We start from the raw sequence: 21,880 nt of genomic DNA on the forward strand, positions 1-21,880 counted from the left end.
GAAAGAATCAGACACAACTGAACCCCTCAAAAGAAGTGAGGGAGAGATAAGGAGGATTTATAATCGCACCTACCTTGCAGGATTATTGTTTGGATTAAATGAGATAATTTATTTTTTAAGTGTTTAGATGCTTATTCCTTTCCCTTTCCTTATGTTAATGCCTCTGGAATAGCAGGGGGAAGGCAGTACATTTTACATAAAACTTGGGAAATTCTAAAACAAAAAAAGCATTCTGATTGGATTTTTTGGTTGGGGTTGAACTCATGATCAAGAACTCATGCCAGCAGGTCTCCAATTATATGTTTCCAGAGCAGAGGGCCTCTTTGCCGGCTTCTTCCAGCCTCTTCTCATGCCACATCTCCTTCCCCAGGAAGGTTAAGGTTAAAGTCCAAAGGCAGACCACAAGCTGCCCCCTTCCCTTCTAATTGCCAGCATCTCTGGTCAGAAGTGATTGGTTCCAAACCCAGTATAGACAGAGAGGTGATGGCAGGGAGAATGGCAGAGCAGACGGCTTTGGTGATAGAGGGGGTGGAGGGGGTGGTGGCTAATAGAGCTTCCTCAGGTTGGGGGCAGCAGCTGGGTAATTCTGGGATCCAGCCAGACACAGGTGTTCTTAGAAAGGAGCATATGGGAAGTGCCTGGAAGGAGGCCCTTCGCTTCCCTACACAAAAAGGTATAGAGGAAAAGGAGGGAAAACAAGCTCAGTGGATGTTGACTGATGATAAAATCCTGCCCTGTTATGAAGCCTAGCTAGCCAAATGATGTCTGCCTCTCCATCTGAAATTCAACCTGTCCCAAACAACTCATTATCATTTCCTCTAAAACAACCCAGCCTATTATTTTCCCCATTACTGTAGAGGGCAACAACATCATTCCAGTCCTTCCGTTCAAAACCGAGATGTCATCTTGAACTCGTTATTGTCTCTTATCTCCCATATTCAGTCTCTTGCCAAGCTGTCAGATTTCTCCTTTGTCATAGCTCTCAAATGCATCCCCTGCAGTCCTGGGTGCAAGTCCTCATCGCCTCACCCAGAACTATTGAAATAGCCTGCTTATTGGTCTCTCTGCCACAAGTCTCTCCTCAATCCAGTCCATCCTCCATTCAGCTGTCAAAGTGATTTTCCTAAAGCAAAAATCTGACCATATCTCCTCCCCTACTCAATAAACTTCAATGGCTCCCTCTATCTCCTCTACATCCTACATTCATATATTTAAAGTCCTTTGTATTTACTTTTTCAGTCCTACTTTAATTTAAAGTCCTTTATAGCTCCACCTCATTTTTCAAGTGTTTTTTTTTTTTATACCTTATACCCACAACCAGGTATTCTGTGATCCAGTGCTATTTCTTGAACAAGATACTCCATTTCCCTGTTCCCTGCGTTTTCTCCATTTGTCCACCATTCCTGAAATGTTCTCCTTTCTCATAGCCCCTTCCTGATTTGCCTGGCTTCTTTCAAGTCCCAGCTAACGTCCCACCTGCTAAAGGAAGACTTTTCTGTTCTTTAGTGATGTTTCAGATTCTGTGACACTGGAGCAGTTTGCCATTTCCTTTTCCAACTCAATTGACAGATGATGGAACTGAGGCAAACAGGTTTAAGGGACTTGCCCAGAGTCATTCGGTTAGTATATATAGAGTGGCAGGAGCCTCGTCTTTCCTACTAAATAAACTATAAGATCCATGAGGGCAGAATCAGTCTTATTCACATTTGTATCCTTCAGGATTCCAAGCATGTTTCTTTGCACATAATAGATCCTTAATAAGTATTCATTTATTTGAAGAAAATGAACAGAATAACATTTGATCTCTGCAATCTGTCCGGGTGTCCCCTTTCACCTCTGTGAGCAATTCAAACCATTGCTTTTAATCTGGCAAGCCCAGTTTAGTTTTAGATCCTGTCATTACAGACATTATTCCCTTCCCTTGTATAACAGGAGAACAAACGAAGTCAGGCAGATCAGTTTAATCAAAAGTATTGAGATTTTTCTTTGGGGAACAAAGATTTTCCTTGGAGACATTTACGATCAGATGGAGAAAATTTTTCTATGAAATTTATCTCCTTATCCTACTTAATTTGTTGAACTCCTGAATATACCAGATTCCTGCCTGGTTCTCATTTGAACTACCAAATGAGACAATATTTGTAAAGCGCTTAGTTCAGTGCCTGGCACATTATAGGACTATCTAAATGCTTATTCACTTGCCCCTCTCCCATCCATTTTTAGAAATCTTATTTATTTAATAGAATTTATTCTCAGATATTTCAGCCCTTCTCTCCCTTCCCAGTACTATATAATATAGCATTGATCAAAAAGATATATATATATATATATACATATATATATATATAGTGTCTTTTGTGTTTCAGTTTCTCAGTTCATTCTCTGGAGGTGGACATTCATAAGTTGTTTATCAAATATTAATTCTGTAATTATATAGAATGCTCTCTTGGTTCTACTCATTTTACTCTTCACTAGTTCACAGAAATCTTTCCAAGTTTTAAGAAAATTAACTTGCTCATTGTTTCTTACAGCATAGTAATATTCCGTCACAATCATATGCCACAAATCTGTTTAGTCATTCCCCAATTGATGGACATCCCTTCGATTTCCAGTTCTTTGCCACCATAAAGAGAGATGCTACAAATATTTTGTGACATATATTCTTTTCCTTTTTCTTTTTCCTGTTTCCTTGGGAAATAGACTCAGCCATTCCAGACACTTTTTAAAAGGCAAAAATCAAATCAAATCAAGAACAGAAGTCTGAGGCACTCAATAAACACTTGCTGGATTAATTGAATCATGATTTGCATATTGAAACAGTGCCCAGTGATTCCTAGGCCAATGCATGCAATGGAAACATAGCAAACACAGCTAAATCCTGCCCATCTAAACCCTGTCACGGCTACTCTGCACGTTCTGTCATCTTTCTATTTTGTCATATGTCAGGTCTGGAGACCTCATTCTGTACTTGCCCATCTGCCCCCAGCTCATCCCAACTCAAACTTCCTCTGTGCACCAGTTAGACCTTGCCCTTTACTCATTTTGATGTATACTCCAAGCTCAAGACAATGTGACCTCAGACCCTAGTCTGTACCAACGTGCTAGAATGGTGTTTTCTAAACACCCATGTACCATGTAGTATCAACTATCCCCTGCTTTCAGAACTGATATCCCTTTTTTAATAAATAATAAATAATTTTTAATAAAAATTAAATTAGTTTCTCTACTAAAAGTATTATATTTTTAGAGGTTTACTAAAGATTATTAGAACTAAGAAATCAAGAAATACAAAATAAGAAAAGCACGTGTAACCTACTCAGTACATTTTTCCTGCCTGGTAGAGAGAAGCGTGAGCCCAGAAGTGGAAGTCGCCAGAAAGTCTGCGGTACAGTCAGTTTAAATACCAATTTTGTTCTCGACCCGGTGGGGATTTTGGTGAGATTATAAGGAATTCTGGGAACTGCTAAGGACTTCTGGGGATTGAAATCTGGGGTTCAAATCTCCATTTTTACACTACTAAGGTGGGCAAATCTTGATGGGGGGTCCTTCAAGCAATAAATAAAAAGAAAACATCAGAGAATGTACTTTAAAGGTAATAAAATGTCTAGGGAGCAAGATTTAAGTATTAAAGGAGAAGGTTAAAGAATGGCTTATTCCTCCCTGTGAAAATTAAAACCTTTTCAGTGCAAGTTGCCCACCAGAAGCCTATCTAACAATAATAACCATTTTGAGAGGTTGCAAGTGGAAAGAGATATCCATATATCTCTGCTAATTGTCATCCTCTGTTGCTCCTGCCTCTATTTTTATCAACCACATTCCTAACAAATCTATACCTCTCTTCCATAGAGTCAGCTAGGTAGTTAAAAAAGATAGATTACTAGGAATCAGCAAGAATTGAATTCAAATTCAACTTCAAACACTTACTAGCTTTGACTCTGGGTGAGTTACTTAATCACGTGAATCTCAGTTTCCTCATCAGTAAAATAGGGATAATAATAGTACTTACCTCCCAGTGTTGTGAGAATCAAATGAAATAGTATTTGTAATATGCTTGTTTACAACCTTCTTTCCCTCTTCCCTCCCTCCTTCCTTCCTTCCTGTCATCCTAACAGTAGGATGAGAGAGCTGACCTCAGGAGCTAGGAAGGCATGAGTTCAAGTCATACCTCAGAAAAATCAATCAATCAAATATTTATTAAATGCCTCTCAGTTTCCAAGCATTACTCTAGCTAGGAATAGAAGTACAAAAAGCAAAAATGAAATGATGCCTAATTATGATAAATTTATTTTCTAATTGTGGAGACAAGTACATATAAAATATATACAGCATAAATGGACATGCATCTATAGATATCAACTACATATTTAAGTATAAGATATTGTGGGAGGAAGGTACTAGCAATTGGGAAGGGGAAGGATGATCAGGAAAAGATTCATGAAAAAGATGGGGCCTGAGCTGCATCATAAAGGAAGAAAGGGAATTCTAGGAAATGGAGGTAACAAGAGGAGTGTTTTCTAGACCAGGAATGGGACATGGAGTGCCTTGAGTGAAAGAAGGGCAATTGATTGGATCATAGGGTACAGGTAAGGGAGGAATATTCAATGAGCCTGGATAGAGCAGCAGGCACCCTATTGTGTAGGGATTTAAAGGTTAAGCAGAGGAGTTTTTATTTTATTTTATAAATAAGAAGCCACTAGAGTTGGTTGATTAGGAAATTCACATGGTTATGTCTACACTTAAGGAATATCACTTTGACAGCACTGTGTATAATGGAGGTGACAGATCTGCATCAGGAAGACCATTTAGAAGGATATTGCAATAATCAACGAGAAATGTGATGAGACTTTGAACTAAGGTGATTACTTTGTGAGTAGAGAGTCAAATGTGAGCAACAGTATGCTGGAGCCAGATTGAACCAGCTCTCAAGAGAGTCTATTGTTTCATTTTCAGTGTGAGCATTTACATACTGGAAATCAGCAACTATTATAAACAATAGTTTAATGTATTGTTTTGTTGACTCTCCAGACTTAAGAAGGTGATAGAGAAAATGTTAATAATGTAGAATAAACTTGAAAATGTATCCTGTGTACATTTTCCCCTGAAAAGCAAATTGTTAATTAATTATCAGTACATCATGGGATGGGAGAGAAGTTGTGAAATGTCAAGATTTGGCAATGGATTAGATATATGATATATAGCTGACATAAAGCAGAGTAAAGTATTGACAGCAAAGCCAAGATTATTAACCTGAGACACTGGAAGATAGTGGTGACCTCAACAGAAAGAAGAAGATTTAGAAGAGGGATGGGCTTAGAAAGAAAATTGAGAGAAGTTTTAGGCATATTTAATTTAAGAAATCTCTAGACATCATTTGATATATCCAGTAGGTAATTGTGATAGGAAACTGAAACTAGGGGAAAAGATGGGATGGATATGTAGATCTGGGAGTTATTAGCCTAAATATAGAAATTAATCCCATAGGAACTAATAAGCTTGCTGTGAGTATATGGGGGAAAAAGAAGAAAATACAGGACAAAATCTTGGTGGAAGGTCCATAGTTAGGAAGTGTGATGCAAATGATGGCTCATCAAGGAAACTGAGGACTTAGAAAGGTTAGAGGCAAATCAGGAGAGAGTAATGTCAAAAAACCCAGAGAAGAAGGAGAATCTGAGAGGAGAGTGTGGTCAACAGTGATGAATGCAGCAGATAGTTGGTCAAGAAGGATTAGTGTTCATTATTTTTTTATTTATTTTTCAGATATTTTTATTTATTATTTTTTTCAAATTTGACATTGAAGAGAGCAGCTTAAATTGAGCAATTAGGGAAAAAATCAGATTGTAAAGAGCTGAGAAATGAGTGAGAGGGGAGGAAGTGGAGACAGTAAGTACAGACAACTTTTTCAAAGAATTTGGCTGAAGAGAAGAGAAATATTAAACACTAGCTTGGGGAATTGTAGGGTTAAATAAAGTTGGTTTTAAGTTTAGGACAGGCTTGGACATGTTTAAAGGCAGTAGGGAAAGAACTAGCTATTAGGGAGAGGTTAAAGATTCATAAGGAGGGATGATTGAGGAAGCAATCTGTTGGAAAAGACAGGGAGAAATGAGATCATGTATACATAGAAGGGTTGGCCTTGGCAAGGAGAAGGATTACTTCTTTGTCAGAAACTGGAAGAAAAGAGAAGAGTGAGAGACTATGTCAAGGAATTTCGACATGAAGAGAACTGGAGGAAGAACCCATATCGTATGGCCTTAATGTTTTGAGCAAAGTGATAGGCAAAGTCTCTCATCAACTGAGAGAAAAAGAAGAGGAGGGAGTGCAGCTTGAGGAGGGAAAAGCAATGGTTTGGAATAATTTCCATGGTGAGTGGGATAGGGAATCAATTAGGGAAGAATAAAAGGTCTTCCTTGCTGCTGTGAAAGTCTAGTTGTAGTTATATGACATGAATCTGTAATTTAAACAGACCACAAGGTTAGAGAGGGAAATGAATGAAGTCAGACTAGAAGTAATAGTTAGTGAATAGTAGAAGAAATGGAGGTTTCAATGAGGGATGAGGGACAGGTATAGGAAGGGTGACACTTAGGGAGAAATGCTATAATAGAAGGTTATGACCAGATAGGGGAAATGTGTCAGAGTTTCTAATTAGAGCAATGAAATACTTGTGATTAATGGCAAGAACTCATGTGTGACCATCCCTAGTTGTAGCTTAAGTGATATGGGCTGAAATGTCCCAGAAATCCTGCCTAGTAGCTGTATACTGTCAAAAGAACATAGAAACAATAACCACTTGATTAGAATGAGGCTACCTTTTAGATAAGACGAGTTCACGATTATGAGAAAACTCTCACATCAATCTTTAGATATGATCTAGGTTATTGATTGAAACCTGAACAAGAACAGGTGCTTCAATTTCCTAGCCACACAGGACTAGATTCACACAATGCTCAGTTTCCACACTCACTGCCTTCCTTAGAGTCTGTGCAGAAAGAAGCAAACCTTGAGCTAAAAGTTGTCCCAGGGTATTTGACATATCATTAGCATCCCATTTACATTTTGGCTTGCTTGCCTCCCCCTAAAATGGCCAAACAGAATGAACCATGGGTAAAGCCACAAAGATGAAAGTGGGCCATGGATAAAGTGACATCAATTCCCTGGAGACACAGGGCAACAACTGCCCAAACAAATGACTTCCTCCTTAGTAACTAATCAAGATTAAAAACATTTCTGAAAACTCCTCTATGTGTATGTCTCTATCTTTCTCTCTGTGTGTATCTCTCTGTCTCTCACTTTTACTCTTCTTCTTACCTTTTTTTACCATACCTCCTTAGCTTAATTTCGTACTTACTTATTTACTATACTAGCTACTCTGTTTCTATATTCCCTTATAATAAAGCTTATTTCCTCAGATGGAGTCAATTTGAGCCATCAATCAAATCCTCGGACAAGACCCAATCACCTTCTCCACATCATAAGGAGAGTAAGGAATTGGGTATAAATTGGGTGGTTTGAAGGAGTGTCTGAATGAACATTAAAGTCCCTTAAAATAAGAATAGGAGTTGATGGAGAGAGGAAGATGGTGAGTTAGGTGCTGAACTTCTTGAGAAAAGAGGGAGAATGGCTTGGCTGTGTGATCCTAAGCAAATCATTTAACCACTAAGGGTTTTAGGCAAGTTTCTAAGAGCACTAGTAGAAGAGAAAGTTCTAAGGTGTGTGAAAATTCATTTTTTTATTTAGTGTATTAATGTCTATGTCAGGTCCCTGGATTAGAGAGACCCCAATCAATTCCCCTCTCAGAGTCCTAGATAAGAGGGACTCTATCCAGTCTAGTGATTTTTTTTTTAATAAAACCCTCACCTTCTGTCTTGGAATCAGTACTGTGTATTGGTTCGAAGGCAGAAGAGTGGTAAAGGTTAGGCAATGGGGGTTAAATGACTTGCCCAGGGTCACACAGATTGGGAAGTGTCTGAGTCCAAATTTGAACCTAGGACCTCCGGTCTCTAAGCCTGGCTCTCAATCCACTGAGCTACCCAGCTGCCTCCAGTCTAGTGATTTTTACATTGTCTTTGTTCTTAGGAATTCCAAAGAATGCTTTCCTTTTAACAAAATCTGGTTAATAGGTAAAGGAGGCAATGATTCTCTTTCTGCCTATGAGACCTCCACCACCTGTGGAATGGCAAGGGGTTAAGAGTTTAATGAACCACCTATTTTGCTCTTTACCAATTAGAGATGTGTTGGGATGTTCAAGGGAGGGGTTGCCTTCTAACTAGGTACTTATGTCTCCAGCTCCTTCTCTCTTCAGTTCATCCTCCACCCAACAGCCAAACTGATCATCCTAAAGTAGCTCATATAATAATGCTTTCCTACACAATAAAACTCAGAGGCTCCTTTCCCCTTTACAATAAATACAAATTCCTTTATTTGTCACTTAGAATTCTTCCAATTTGGCTACCACCCAACTTTAAAGTATGATTTATTTCACTTCATTCTCCCTGACACACTTTATGCTTCAGGCAAACTGGCCTACTTGCTGCTTCCTATACATGATATCCCCTCTCCTTCCTACATTCCTTTATACAAGTTATCAACCATGCCTGGAATACCCTCCCTCTTTACTCTTGTCTCCTGGAACATCTCAGTCTACTCAAGGCTCTATTCAAAGTTCAACTGAGAACCTTCTCTTTCAAGAAACCTTTGCTGATTCCCCCAGTTATTAAAGGCCCCTTCTTCCATCAATTTGTATTTATTATGTATAGATTCCATGTTTACATATCAATGAATATTCCTCTACCTCAACAGAATCTGAACTCCTTGAAAGTACAAACTTTCCCTTTTTTCCTATTTGTAACCCCAATATCTAACCCAGTGCCAGGCAGGCACTTAAATTGTTTGTTTGTTTGTTTGTTTTAACCCTTACCTTCCATCTTGGAGTCAATACTGTGTATTGGCTCCAAGGCAGAAGAGTGGTAAGGGCTAGGCAATGGGGGTCAAGTGACTTGCCCAGGGTCACACAACTGGGAAGTGTCTGAGGTCAGATTTGAACCTAGGACCTCCTGTCTCTAGGCTTGGCTCTTAATCCACTGAGCCACCCAGCTGCCCCCTTAAATTGTTTTTGATTGACTGATCTAGTCCTACACTATGAAAGAATTTTCCCCACATCCTTTTGTTTTAATATATCCAGTGACAAGGATACTACTTACCAACACAGCTCATTCCATTCTTGTATCCTTCTAACTGGTAAATTTTCCACTTGAATATGATCCCAAATATCAATTTAATGATAGTGTAAGGATGTATATCAAGACTGTATTCAGTATTTTCTTTAATAACCTATTATGGTGCTCTCATTTATCATTTTTCTAAGCCCCTCTTGAAATAAATTCTTTTCTTATCCTATATATGTTTACTTCATGCAGTATGTGGACATAGTGTATGTAGCAATGAAAAAGTACTCTACACATCTGAGTTATTGAACTATAAATTTAAAATAGGAGCAAATTAAAGGGTTCACCATCCAACTTTTATGTCATTTACGAAGCAGATGACCCTTTTTTTGTTAACACAATCACCAAGTTTATGCTCTACAAAAATTCTATTCTGAACTTGCACTTCACGCTTTTGACTTGAAAGAAAAGCTAGTCATTTAACCTGCCTAATGAAAGGAAGATACGTGTCCAAATAGCTATTGTGGTAGACTAAAAAAGGAGAAGATGAGAAAAGGAGTCAGATGGAAACTCTGCTCTCTTTAAATGAAACTTTTTTCTAAGAAGTGCTACAGGTGATAACTGGAACCAAAGAATTACTGCATTGAGTGTGTCAGCTCTTGGATACATGCTCCAAGGTTCTCTTTGCAATATATAAAGTGAGAGCTGAAGCTACCTCAGAGCCATCCAGGTTAAGATGGAAAAGATCTTTAAAGTGCAATGCCAGAAGCTAAAGAGAGTTGAGGCCATTACCACCAAACAATTGTCTTCAGATCAGTTCAATTCAACAAATATTTATTTAGCATTTAGTGGCATTCTACTAGATAAGTAAAGGATACAAAGCATATCACCTGGCTCTTTAAGTGCTGGGACATTTTTTTCCCCTTTGTACCCAACCATATTGGCTTGGCATACAGCAAATACCTTACATTTGTTTCTTTCTTGATTAAAGACACAGTTCTGTCCACATAATAATAATAGCTAGCATTTATATAGTGGCTAAGGTTTACAAATGCTTTAAAATATTATCTCATTTGATCCCCACAACAGCCCTAGGAGGAAGGTGCTCTTATGATCTCCATTTTACAGGTGAGAAAACTGAGGTAGACAAGTTAAGTAACTTGCTCAGTGTCAGGCAGCTAATAAGTGTCTAAAAGCAGATTTTAAACTCAGATCTTCTGAACTCTCAGTTCAAAGCTCTCTTTAATCCACTACCTCACTTCCTTAAATTTATAGACTGATAGGAGGATAAGGCAGCTAGCTAGCACAGTTGATTGAGTGTTGGGACTAGAGCCAGGAAGACTTGAGCTCAACTCCAGTCTCAGATACTTACTAGCTGTGTGACTCTGGGCAAGTGGCTTAACCATTTTCTGACTCAGTTTCTCATCTATAAAATAGGGGCTAGGATGTGGAGTCAAGGTGGTGGCCTAGAAGGAGCAAAAGTTCAGACCTCTGAATACCCTTCCTTACCGATCACAAACTGAATACTCCTATGGGACTGAAAATCAAACCTAATAACAAGACAGACCCAAGGAACCCTCCTGCTGGGCTCAAATCAAAAGTTATGCCCCCCCCCAAAAGCTGGAATCAGAGAACACACAGGTTTAAGGGGAAGGCAGAAGGAAGGTCCCAGGACCCCTCCCCCCCCCCACCTAGAGCTCCAGCGTCAGCGGGAACTTCTGGGCAGGCAAAGGCACTGATCTGGAGGGTATATCTTGTGAGCAGGGCTGTGCCAAGCTCAGAGCATTGAACACAGATGGCAGAGAAGGAGCTGGAGAAGGAGCATAGAGCTGGCAGCCTGGTCAGAGCTGTGGAGATCCTCCATATTCCTCCAGCCTTCCAGGAGGTTTTGGCCTCAGCACACCCTGCCCAACCCAGCTGAACTTAATCCCATCAAAAGTCTTCAGAACTCAAGGAATCCCAGGCTCCAACACCCATCCCACACTGACTGATGGACTTTAATCCAATCAAAAGCCTCCAGAGGACAGGGAAGCTCAAACTACAACAACCCTCCCCCACAGACTGCACCACCGAGAGATCTCCTGTCAAAGGTCCAAGAGGGGAGACTGACAGAAGTCAAAACAAAAAAAAATGAGAGTAGCAAGAGCACAGACAAAAGCGGGGAGCAAAGAAAGGGTAAATATGAGCAAACAACAGAAAAAGAAGAAAGAAATTACAATAGACAGCTTCTATTCAGCAAACGGAACAGAGGGGGAGGAATCAGCAAACAATAAATCAGAAATCCCGTGAATTGGATACAGGCTTTGGAAGAACTCAAAATGCAATTCAAAACACAATTAAGAGAGGCTGAAGACAATTGGGAAAAGAACTTAAAAATTAAGATAAGTCATCTGGAAACAGAGGCACTTGAACTAAAATGAGAAAATAGTGTCTTGAAAGCCAAAATCAACCAGCTGGAAAATGAGGCAAAGGAGTTGAAAGATGGGGCAAAGAAGATGAAAGATGAGGCAAAGGAGATGAAAGATAAGGTAAATAGGATGAAAGATGACCTCCAAAAAAATCAGACCAGAAGGAGAAGGATAAGCCAGAGATGAAATCCAGTCTTTAAGAACCAGAATACAACAACTGGAATTAAGTGACCTCACAGGGCAGCAGGACACTATAAAACAAAACCAAAAGAATGAAAAAATTGAGGAAAATATGAAGCATCTCATTCACAAAACAGAGGATTTAGAAAATCATTCGAGGAGAGACAATTTAAGAATCATTGGTCTACCAGAAGACCATGACAAAAGAAAAAGCCTGGACATAATACTACAGGAAATTATTAAAGAAAACTGCCCCAATATTCTAGAACAAGAGGGAAAAGTGGAGATTGAAAGAATCCACAGATCACCTCCTGTATTTAATCCCCAACTGACAACACCCAAGAATGTTGTAGCCAAATTCAAGAACTATAAGACCAAAGAAAAGATATTACAAGCTGCCAAGAAGAAGTCATTCAGATACCAAGGAACCACAGTGAGGATAACTCAGGATCTGGCTGCTTCCACACTGAAAAAAAGAAAGGCATGGAATATGATATTCTGGAAATCAAGGGAACTAGGTCTACAACCAAGAATCAACTACCCAGCAAAACTGACAATATTCTTACAGGGGAAAGTATGGTCATTCAACAAAATAGAAGAATTCCAAGCATTTGTAAAGAAAAGACCAGACCTGAACAGAAAATTCGATGCCCAAGCACAGAACTCAAGAGAATCATCAAAAGGTAATTAAAAAAAAGAGGGATAAAAGAAAAACAAAACAAACAACCCCCCCTTTTTTTAAAGGACTCAATAAGTTAAAATGTTATATATCCCTATAAGAAAAGAGGTCATTGGTAACTCTTAAAAACTTATCACCTGGGCAGCTAGAAGAATTACACTGAGAGGGAACAGTGACAAACTATATAGGATGAAAGGACAAGACATAAATGATATATAGATATATGCATGCATAAATACATATACATGTATATATCTAGATACATACAACTAGAGCTAAAAAAAGAGGTTAATACTAAGAGAAATGGGAAAAGAAACAAATGGGGGTAAATTTATATGTCACAAAGAAGCTCATGGCTGGAGAGGGGAGAACATCAATACATTGGAAAGGTAAAGAGATAGGAAATACTCAACTCTTACATGCTTTGAAATTGGCCCAAAGAGGGAAGAACAATCCAATCCATTGAGGCAGAGAATAGATTTGCGCCCTATAAGGGAGTAGAAGGGTACCAAATGGACTGGCGAGGAGGGAAGCAGTACAAAGGAGAGAGAGGGGGAGGGAGTCATTTTATAAAATAGGGGGTAATAATAGCACCTACTTTCCATGTTGTGAGGATCAAATGTGGAAATAATTGTTAAGTGCTTAGAACAGTGTCCATCACTGTTTGCATCCCTTACATTTAAATACATCAACCAAGGAAAGAGCTCCAATGGGAACTTGCAAGCTACAACATTAAAAACATACCCTTAATCCCTCAAGGCTATTTTTAAACTATAAGGAAGCTTGGCAGCAACTTCCCTCTGGAGATCCAGCTTCTTTTTTTTCTTTTTAAATAACATTTTATTTTCCCTCAATTACACATAATAACAATCTTTAACATTGTTCTAAAATGTTTTTGAGTTTCAAATTCTCTCCCTGCTTACCCCCTCCTTCCCTCACTTCCGTCTCCCCCCCTTCAACAGTAAACAATCTGATATAGACTTTATGTATGCAATCCTATAAAACATTTCCCCATATTAGTCATTTTATGGGAAAGGCAGTGTGTGTGAGTAGGGTTGGAATATTAGTAGCCTCAAAGGCTGACCTGTATGTATATGCAGCGTCCTGCAAGTCTCAGTGTAATCTTGAGCTTTAAACTGCACTGACTTTGGGAACAACCTATATTTATTTATCTATGTCTGTGTCATGCCTTCACAATAGAATGTAAGCTTTTTGAGAGCGGAAACTCTCCTTTTTGTATTCCCACCACAATGCCTGGCAAATAAAGAGTAAATGCTTAATAAAAGTTTATTGAATTAAAATTGAAGATCATGACCAGGTCTGTGCATAACAAACATTAGTGAGGAAATAAAGTGATGGCTTGAAGAGTCAAAGGATGGAGACTAGATGACCTCCTAGGAGCCTACTGAAATGATTCAAGCAGATGGAAATAATCAGTGACTACAATGGGCAGTGAAAGGAGATGAAATAGCTGTTTATTGTGGAGGTAAAATCAACTGTCTAATGGTTATGAAAGAACTAGAGGTAATACCAAGACTTTCAACAAATAATTAAGAAATATAGTAACATTTATGTAATACTTTAAGGATTGCAAAGTGCTTTACAAGTATTATTTCATTTGATCCTCTGAACAACTTAGGGAAGTAGGAGAAAGAGAATGGTTAAGTGACTTGCCCAGGGTCTCACAGATAGTTAAGTGTCTCAGAGTGGATCTGGGTTTAGATCATTCCTCCGGGCTCTAGGTCCAAAGCTTTATCTACTTGTACCTAGCAGTCTAGGTAAAAGATTAGTGGTATACCTACTTCTAAAATTTAGGAGGGAAATAAATTGAGGTTGGATGGGGATGAGTTCAATTTTGGACATATGTAGTTTGAGACTCTAATAGAACCGTTGACTATTTCCTGTAAACAGGCTGAATGTCTAGTAAGTTGGAGATGCAAGTTGAGAGCTGGATAGAGAGATCAAAGCTAATGGCAGATATGTAGAAATTTGAAAATTGTCTATCTAAATGAGAGTTGATGATACAGGAACACATTAAGGTAATCAAGGAAAAGGATAAAAAGAGAGTGGAATAGGAAGGAACCCAAGAGAGAACCTTAAGTAACATCCAAGTTCAAAGGAAAAAAGAAAGAGGGTGGCTGTCTGCAAAAAAGACAGAAAGAGTCAAAAGAGTAGAAAGGAAAAAAGGAGAAAACTATGGAATCTTTCAAGGAGGCAACATTTAAAACAAGAGTTCTCAACCTTGAGTCTTTGGTCTCCTAAAGTATTTATGGATAAATTTCAGAATCTATGAACTTGGATGGGGGGAGGGGGGGAACCCACATCTTTATTTTCACTGAACTCTAATAATATTTTCTTCCATTATGGATGTAGGCAACAAATGAATGTGGAAAGTCCACAGGCTTCACCAGACTCCCATAGGGATTCACAACATCAAAATAAGGTTAAGAATTCCTGATTTAGAAGGAGGAGGTGGTAAAGAACAATGCATTTTAAAGAAAGGCCAAGAAAGAGGAAAATGGAAAAGATAACACTTAACTAGATGATTAGAAAGTTATAAAGTATAGTCTTAGAAATAAAAAGAACTGGGGGCAGCTGGGTAGCTCAGTGGATTGAGAGCTAGGCCTAGAGACGGGAGGTCCTAGGTTCAAATCTGGCCTCAGACACATTCCAGCTGTGTGACCCTGGGCAACTCACTTGACCCCCATTGCCTAGCCCTTACCACTCTTCTGCCTTGGAGCCAATACACAATATTGACTCCAAGTCAGAAGGTAAGGGTTTAAAAAAGAAAAAGAAAAGAAATAAAAAGAACCCCAGAGATCACCTAGCTTAACCTGCACCTGAGCAAGACCCCATTTCTAAGACCTCCAACATGCATTCATCCATTTTCCCCTCCTTTCAAGATGTTCAAGAATGGCAAACTCAGTGTCTTTGGGAAAAGCTCATTCCACTTTTAAACAGTCTTGTTAGGAAGCTTTTTGGTTTTGTTTTTGTTTTTTCTTAACACCAAGTCAAAAACTGACTCTTTAACTTCTGCCCAGTGTACCCAGTTCTGTCCCTCTAGACCAAACAGAATGAGTATTTAATCCTTCTACCACATTTTAGCTTTTTAAACACTTCAAGGCAATTCTCTTAGGGGAGAAAACTGTTTCCTTTTCTCTGGTTCTTTTAACCAATCCTTTTATGGAGATAACAAATCATTAATAAGTATCTATAGTCTTTGTAGGATGTGGTTTTAGATCCTTCACCTTTTTGACCATCTTCCTCTGGATGATCTCCACAGCTTATGAATAGCCTACCTAAAATATGGTGCACAGAAATGGGAAGGTCGTTAGAGTCCATTGAGTCTAACCCTCTCATTACAGACGAGACTGAAGTGCTGGAAAGTTACAGTTAAGAATTATTGGCCTACCAGAAGACCATGACAAAAGAAAAAGCCTGGACATTATATTACAGGAAATTATTAAAGAAAACTGCCCCGAAATCCTTGAACAAGAGGGAAAAGTAGAGATTGATAGAATCCACAGATCACCTCCTGTACTTAATCCCCAACTGACAACACCCAAGAATGTTATAGCCAAATTCAAGAACTATAAGACCAAAGAAAAGATATTACAAGCTGCCAAGAAGAAGTCATTCAGATACCAAGGAACCACAGTGAGGATAATTCAGGATCTGGCTGCTTCCACACTGAAAAAAAGAAAGGCATGGAATATGATATTCCGGAAATCAAGGGAACTAGGTCTACAACCAAGAATCAACTACCCAGCAAAACTGACAATATTCTTACAGGGGAAAGTATGGTCATTCAACAAAATAGAAGAATTTCAAGAATTTGCAAAGAAAAGACCAGACCTGAACAGAAAATTTGATGTCCAAGCACAGAACTCAAGAGAATCATCAAAAGGTAATTAAAAAAGAGGGGGAAAAAGAAAAACAAAAAAAATTTAAGAGACTCAATAAGTTAAAATGATATGTATCCCTATAAGAAAAGAGGTCATTGGTAACTCTTAAAAACTGTTATTAGCTGGGCAGCAAAAAGAAGTATACTTAGAGGGAACAGCAACAAACTGTATAGGATGAAAGGACAAGACATAAATGGGTATATAGATATATGCGTGCAAAAATACATACACATGAGTATGCATATATATATATATATATATAACTAGAGCTTTAAAATAGGTTAATATTAAAAGAAATGGGAAAAGAAACAAATGGGGGTAAATTTATATGTCATAAAGAAGCTCATGGTGGGAGGGGGGAGAACATCAATACACTGGAAGGGTAAAGAGGTCAGAGACAGGAAATACTCAACTTTTATGTGATTTGAAAGTGACTTAAAGAGGGAAAAACAATCCAATCCATTGGGGGCAGAGAATAAATTTGCACCCTATAGGGGAGTAGAAGGGTAACAAACCGTCTGGTGGGGAGGGAAGCAGTATAAGAGAGGGAGGGAGCGGGGGGTTAATTTTAGAAAGACTACAGGGAAAAGAAGGGGGGGATAAATAGGGAGGGGGGGTAGAAAGGGAAGTAAAATAAGGGTGGGAACAAGGGGGACTGTTCAAAAGCAAACATTGGTGTAGAAGGAAATAGTGAAAAAAGAAAAGGCAGGTAAAGGAGCAGAAATCAAAATGCTGGGAAATACACAACTAGTAATCATAACTCTGAATGTGAATGGAATGAACTCACCCATAAAACACAAGCGAAATAGCAGAATGGATTAGAGTCCAAAACACTACCATATGCTGTCTACAAGAAACACATATGAGAAAGGTAGATATGCATGGGGTGAAAGTAAGAGGGTGGAGCCAAATCTATTGGGCATCAACTGACAAAAAGAAGGAAAAAATGCAAAGGAAGGAGGACTTGCAGTCCCAGATCTCAAACTATACTATAAAGCAGTGGTTATCAAAACAATTTGGTACTGGCTAAGAGACAGAAAAGAGGATCAGTGGAATAGACTTGTGGTAAATGACCTCAGCAAGACAGTTTATGACAAACCCAAAGACCCCAGCTTTTGGGACAAAAATCCATTATTTGATAAAAACTGCTGGGAAAATTGGAAGACAGTGTGGGAGAGATTAGGTTTGGATCAACACCTCACACCCTACACCAAGATAAATTCAGAATGGGTGAATGACTTGAACATAAAGAAGGAAACTATAAGTAAATTAGGTGAACACAGAATAGTAGACCTGTTAGACCTTTGGGAAGGGAAAGATTTTAAAACCAAGCAAGACTTAGAAAGTGTCATAAAATGTAAAATAAATAATTTTGACTACATCAAATTAAAAAGTTTTTGTACAAACAAAACCAATGTAACTAAAATCAGATGGGTAGCAACAAATTGGGAAACAATCTTCATAAAAACTTCTGACAAAGGTTTAATTACTCAAATTTACAAAGAGCTAAATCAATTGTACAAAAAATCAAGCCATTCTCCAATTGATAAATGGGCAAGGGACATGAACAGGCAGTTCTCAGCCAAAGAAATCAAAACTATTAATAAGCACATGAAAAAGTGTTCTAAATCTCTTATAATCAGAGAGATTCAAATCAAAACAACTCTGAGGTATCACCTCACACCTAGCAGATTGGCTAACTTGACAGCAAAGGAAAGTAATGAATGCTGGAGGGGATGCAGCAAAGTAAGGACACTAATTCATTGCTGGTGGAGTTGTGAATTAATCCAACCATTCTGGAGGGCAATTTGGAATTATGCCCAAGGACGGTCTGCCCTTTGATCCAGCCATAGCACTACTGGACTTGTACCCCAAAGAGATAATAAGGAAAAAGACTGGTATAAGAATATTCATAGCTGCACACTTTAGGTGGCCAAAAATTGGAAAATGAGGGGATGCCCATCAATTGGGGAATGGCTGAACAAATTGTGGTATCTGTTGGTGATGGAATACTATTGTGCTCAAAGGAATAATAAAGTGGAGGAATTCCATGGAGACTGGAACAACCTCCAGGAAGTGATGCAGAGCGAGAGGAGCAGAACCAGGAAAACATTGTACACAGAGACTGATACATTGTGGTACAATCGAAGGTGATGGACTTCTCCATTAGTGGCAATGCAATGTCCCTCAACAATCTGTAGGGATCTAAAAAACACTATCCACAAGCAGAAGATAAACTGTGGGAGTAAAAACACTGATGAAAAGCAACTGCTTGACTACAGGGGTGGAGGGGATATGACTGAGGAGAGACTCTAAATGAACACTCTAATGCAAATACCAACAACATGGAAATGGGTTTGAATCAAGAACACATGTGATACCCAGTGGAACTGCGCGTGGGCTATGGGAGAGGTGGTGGGTGGGAGGGGAGGGAAGAAAAGAAAATGATCTTTGTTTCCAATGAATAATGTTTGGAAATGACCAAATAAAAATAAAAAATTAAATTAAATTAAATTAAAAAGAAGAACCAGAACATTGTACATAACAACAATAATGTATGATCAACTGCGAATAGCTTAACTATTATCAGCAATGCTAAGATCCAAGAAAACTCCAAGGGACTCATGATGAAAAAGGCTATCCAGCATAGAAGGAACTGACAGTCTAAATGCAGATTGAAGCAAACAATTCTTTATTTTATTTCCTCCATGGATTTTTCTTTAGTGTAAGAGATCCATCTTCTTTCATGGCTTGATGAACATGGAATTATGTTCTGCATGATTGTACATGTGTAACCTATATCATATTATCTGCCATCTCTAAGAGGAGGGAGAAGAGTAAAGGAGAGAGAGAACATGGATGGCAAATACCAGAAATGATTACTTAAACTATATCTACATGTAATCTGCAAAAAACCAAAACAAAACAAAACAAATAAAACATAAAAATAGGATATAAGCTCCTTAAGAACAAGGATTTCCTTGATTATCTTTTTTTAGATCGAGCACAGTTCTCTGCACCATTCCCAACATTTAATAAAATCTTGTTGCCTACTTGAAAAATAGTAAACTTCTAATGAATAATTTTTGCTATTTGATCACATCTTTCTAGGTATTTAGTAGATATTAAATTTTGGCATCTTTCGTGGATATGTTGCATAATTTAAAAAATTTCCATGCAGAATTTGCATGGATCAATAAATTCAAGTTCTTTAACAATGGACTTTCTGTAGTTTCTAGTTGTAATGACTTTCTCCTGTATCACAATTACTAAGCCCTCCATTTCAGAAGTCACTGAATTCAGACTTTTATTTGAAACTTCTCTAGTTGATATTGATTGATATCATATCTAGTTGATATTGATATAATTGAGTTCATGTGGATATCTTCTGCTTCTCCTTTCGCATCTTAGCTGTTTCATAGGCTCCATCCAGTGGTAAACTGCTATTAGTAACATTTGATAGGTTGGTGTCATCTGTGTCTTTAGAAATTATTTCTGTAAGTTATGATTTATTTTACTATGAGTATTAGCAATTATCTTCCTAGAATTGGAGAATGGTCACAAAGTTGGCTGAAGAGAGCTCTAATTTCAAAGAAGTTGAATCAAATAGCTCTTCCCTGATTTCTTTCTGCCTCTCAATTTCATGTATCACTATAGGCCATATACTATGCTTGGAATATATCCTATTTTCATCCTTCTTTTAGGGCAGCTAGGTGGTGCATAGGATAGAGGGGTGAGCCTGAAGTCAAGAAGATCTAAGTTCAAATACAGTTTCAGACATTTACTAGCTGTGTCACCCTAGGCAAGTCACTTAACCTAGTTCCTCATCTATAAAATTAGCTGAAAAAGGAAACAGCAAAGCACTCCAGTATCTCTGCCAAGAAAACCTCCAATAGGGTCACAGCCTAATAGGATTGAACAATATCCTTTCTTTAGTGAAATCCTTTCTTTCCTTCAAGGCCCAGCAGACTTGCCACTTCTTCATGAAGCTTTCCTCATATCCAGAGTGAAAGCAAATCTCTCTTCTTTCTCAAGCTAGTCTGGAGTAATTTCTCCTGATCTCTCCTTTGCCCCTATCATATTCTGTCTTGAATTAATTTGTGTAGGAGGCTCTCACAGTTCCTAAATTAAACTAAGTCCCATAAGCATAAGGGTTAGATTCTTAGCTGCTTTGGAGGTAATTGAGTCCAACCCCTTCATTTTACAGAAAGAGAAACTGAGACCTGGAGTGAATACATGATTTCTTCTTTACTGTCTTTGGTTTGCCAGCACCTAGGTCAGTGTCCTACATATTAGTCCGGAATATGTCATGTCTGTTGGATTTTTGCATTCCCTAAATATGTAGGGAAAGTCTCCCTCACTATTGGTGGCTTGCCTCTAAAATTAATTTCCATTTACACTACATATATTTGTAGGTGGTTATTTTTATGTTGTCTGTCCTAAGGCTATGAGACGCTTGAAGGCAGGGATTTGTTTTTATTTTATCTCCAGCATTTAGTTCAGTGCCTGTCACTTAATAATCGCTTAATAACTTCGTTTTGGGGGCAGATAGGTGACTCGGTGGATAGAGAGTAGGTCTAGAGACAGAAGGTCTTGGGTTCAAATCTACACTCAGCCACTTTCTAACTGTTTGACCCTGAGCCAGTCACAACCTCCATAGCCTAGCCCCTACCGCTCTTCTGCCTTGGAACCAAAACACAGTATTGATTCCAAGTTGGAAGGTAAGAGTTTTTTAAAATAATAACTTTGTCGTCATACTTCCAAGACCATGTTGTCACTGCCCATCAGCCCGGCTGCCTTCAGTGCCTCCTGACCTGACCCTACAAAGCTACGCAAAATACCCGAGGCAGTGTGGAATGGAAGAGAGCAGAAAGCCATTCAACTTCTTGGAAGAGCCTCGAAATCCTTAAACTCGGGATTAGCTTTCCCAGGACAAAGCATCCTACTTTCTCCCAGAGCCAAAAGAGACTGTCCCAGTCCTTTGCCTGGCTCTCTCTTCAAGTGCTGCAGGAAACGGCCCCGCCTGGGCCACTTGAGGCGAAAACCCCTTCCACGCACTGCGCTCCCACTCCGCCTGGCTCCCCCCCAGGTCCTCCCACCACTTCTCGCTGTGGCCCCGCCCCTGCGCACACTCCTTGCTCCGGTTTCCTCCAATGATGGTCAGCAGGCGGAACGCCGTCTACAGCCGAGCCCGAGTCTACGCTCTCCCGGGGTCTGGGGCTCTCCGCCTCGCATCACGCAGACGCAGCACTGGGCAGCCCTTTTCGGCCCTATCCCGCCTCTCCCGCGGCTGGTTCTGAATGAGCCGTGCGCTGCGCTGGGGGGTCGCGGGCTGGGGGACACTAGCTCTATAGCCTGGGGGCAAAGTTGGGAGCCCCGGAAGGCTGGGGTGCGGCCTGAAGTTGTGCCTCCGGGCCCCTGTCTGGGGCAGGCTGAGTGCGCGGGGAGCAGGACCATGGAGGTGGAGGAAGCGTTCCAGATGGTGGGAGAGATGGGCATCTACCAGATGTACCTGTGCTTCCTGCTGGCCGTGCTGCTGCAGGTAAGTGC

The 21,880-nt window shown here is 39.3% G+C and overlaps 1 protein-coding gene across 1 annotated transcript in view; it reads left to right on the forward strand.

Annotated features, from left to right (window-relative positions):
* Positions 1–21,463: 21,463 nt before the first annotated feature.
* Positions 21,464–21,880, forward strand: part of SLC22A15 (solute carrier family 22 member 15) — a 97,742-nt gene continuing 97,325 nt past the window's right edge. The window contains exon 1 of the mRNA XM_001364043.5: positions 21,464–21,872. Within this exon, the coding sequence (XP_001364080.2) occupies positions 21,786–21,872 (87 nt within the window). The 5' untranslated portion in view covers positions 21,464–21,785. The remainder of the gene's footprint in view (positions 21,873–21,880) is intronic.

The sequence above is a fragment of the Monodelphis domestica genome, chromosome 2, assembly GCF_027887165.1.
Source record: "Monodelphis domestica isolate mMonDom1 chromosome 2, mMonDom1.pri, whole genome shotgun sequence".
NCBI classification, from domain to species: domain Eukaryota; kingdom Metazoa; phylum Chordata; class Mammalia; order Didelphimorphia; family Didelphidae; genus Monodelphis; species Monodelphis domestica.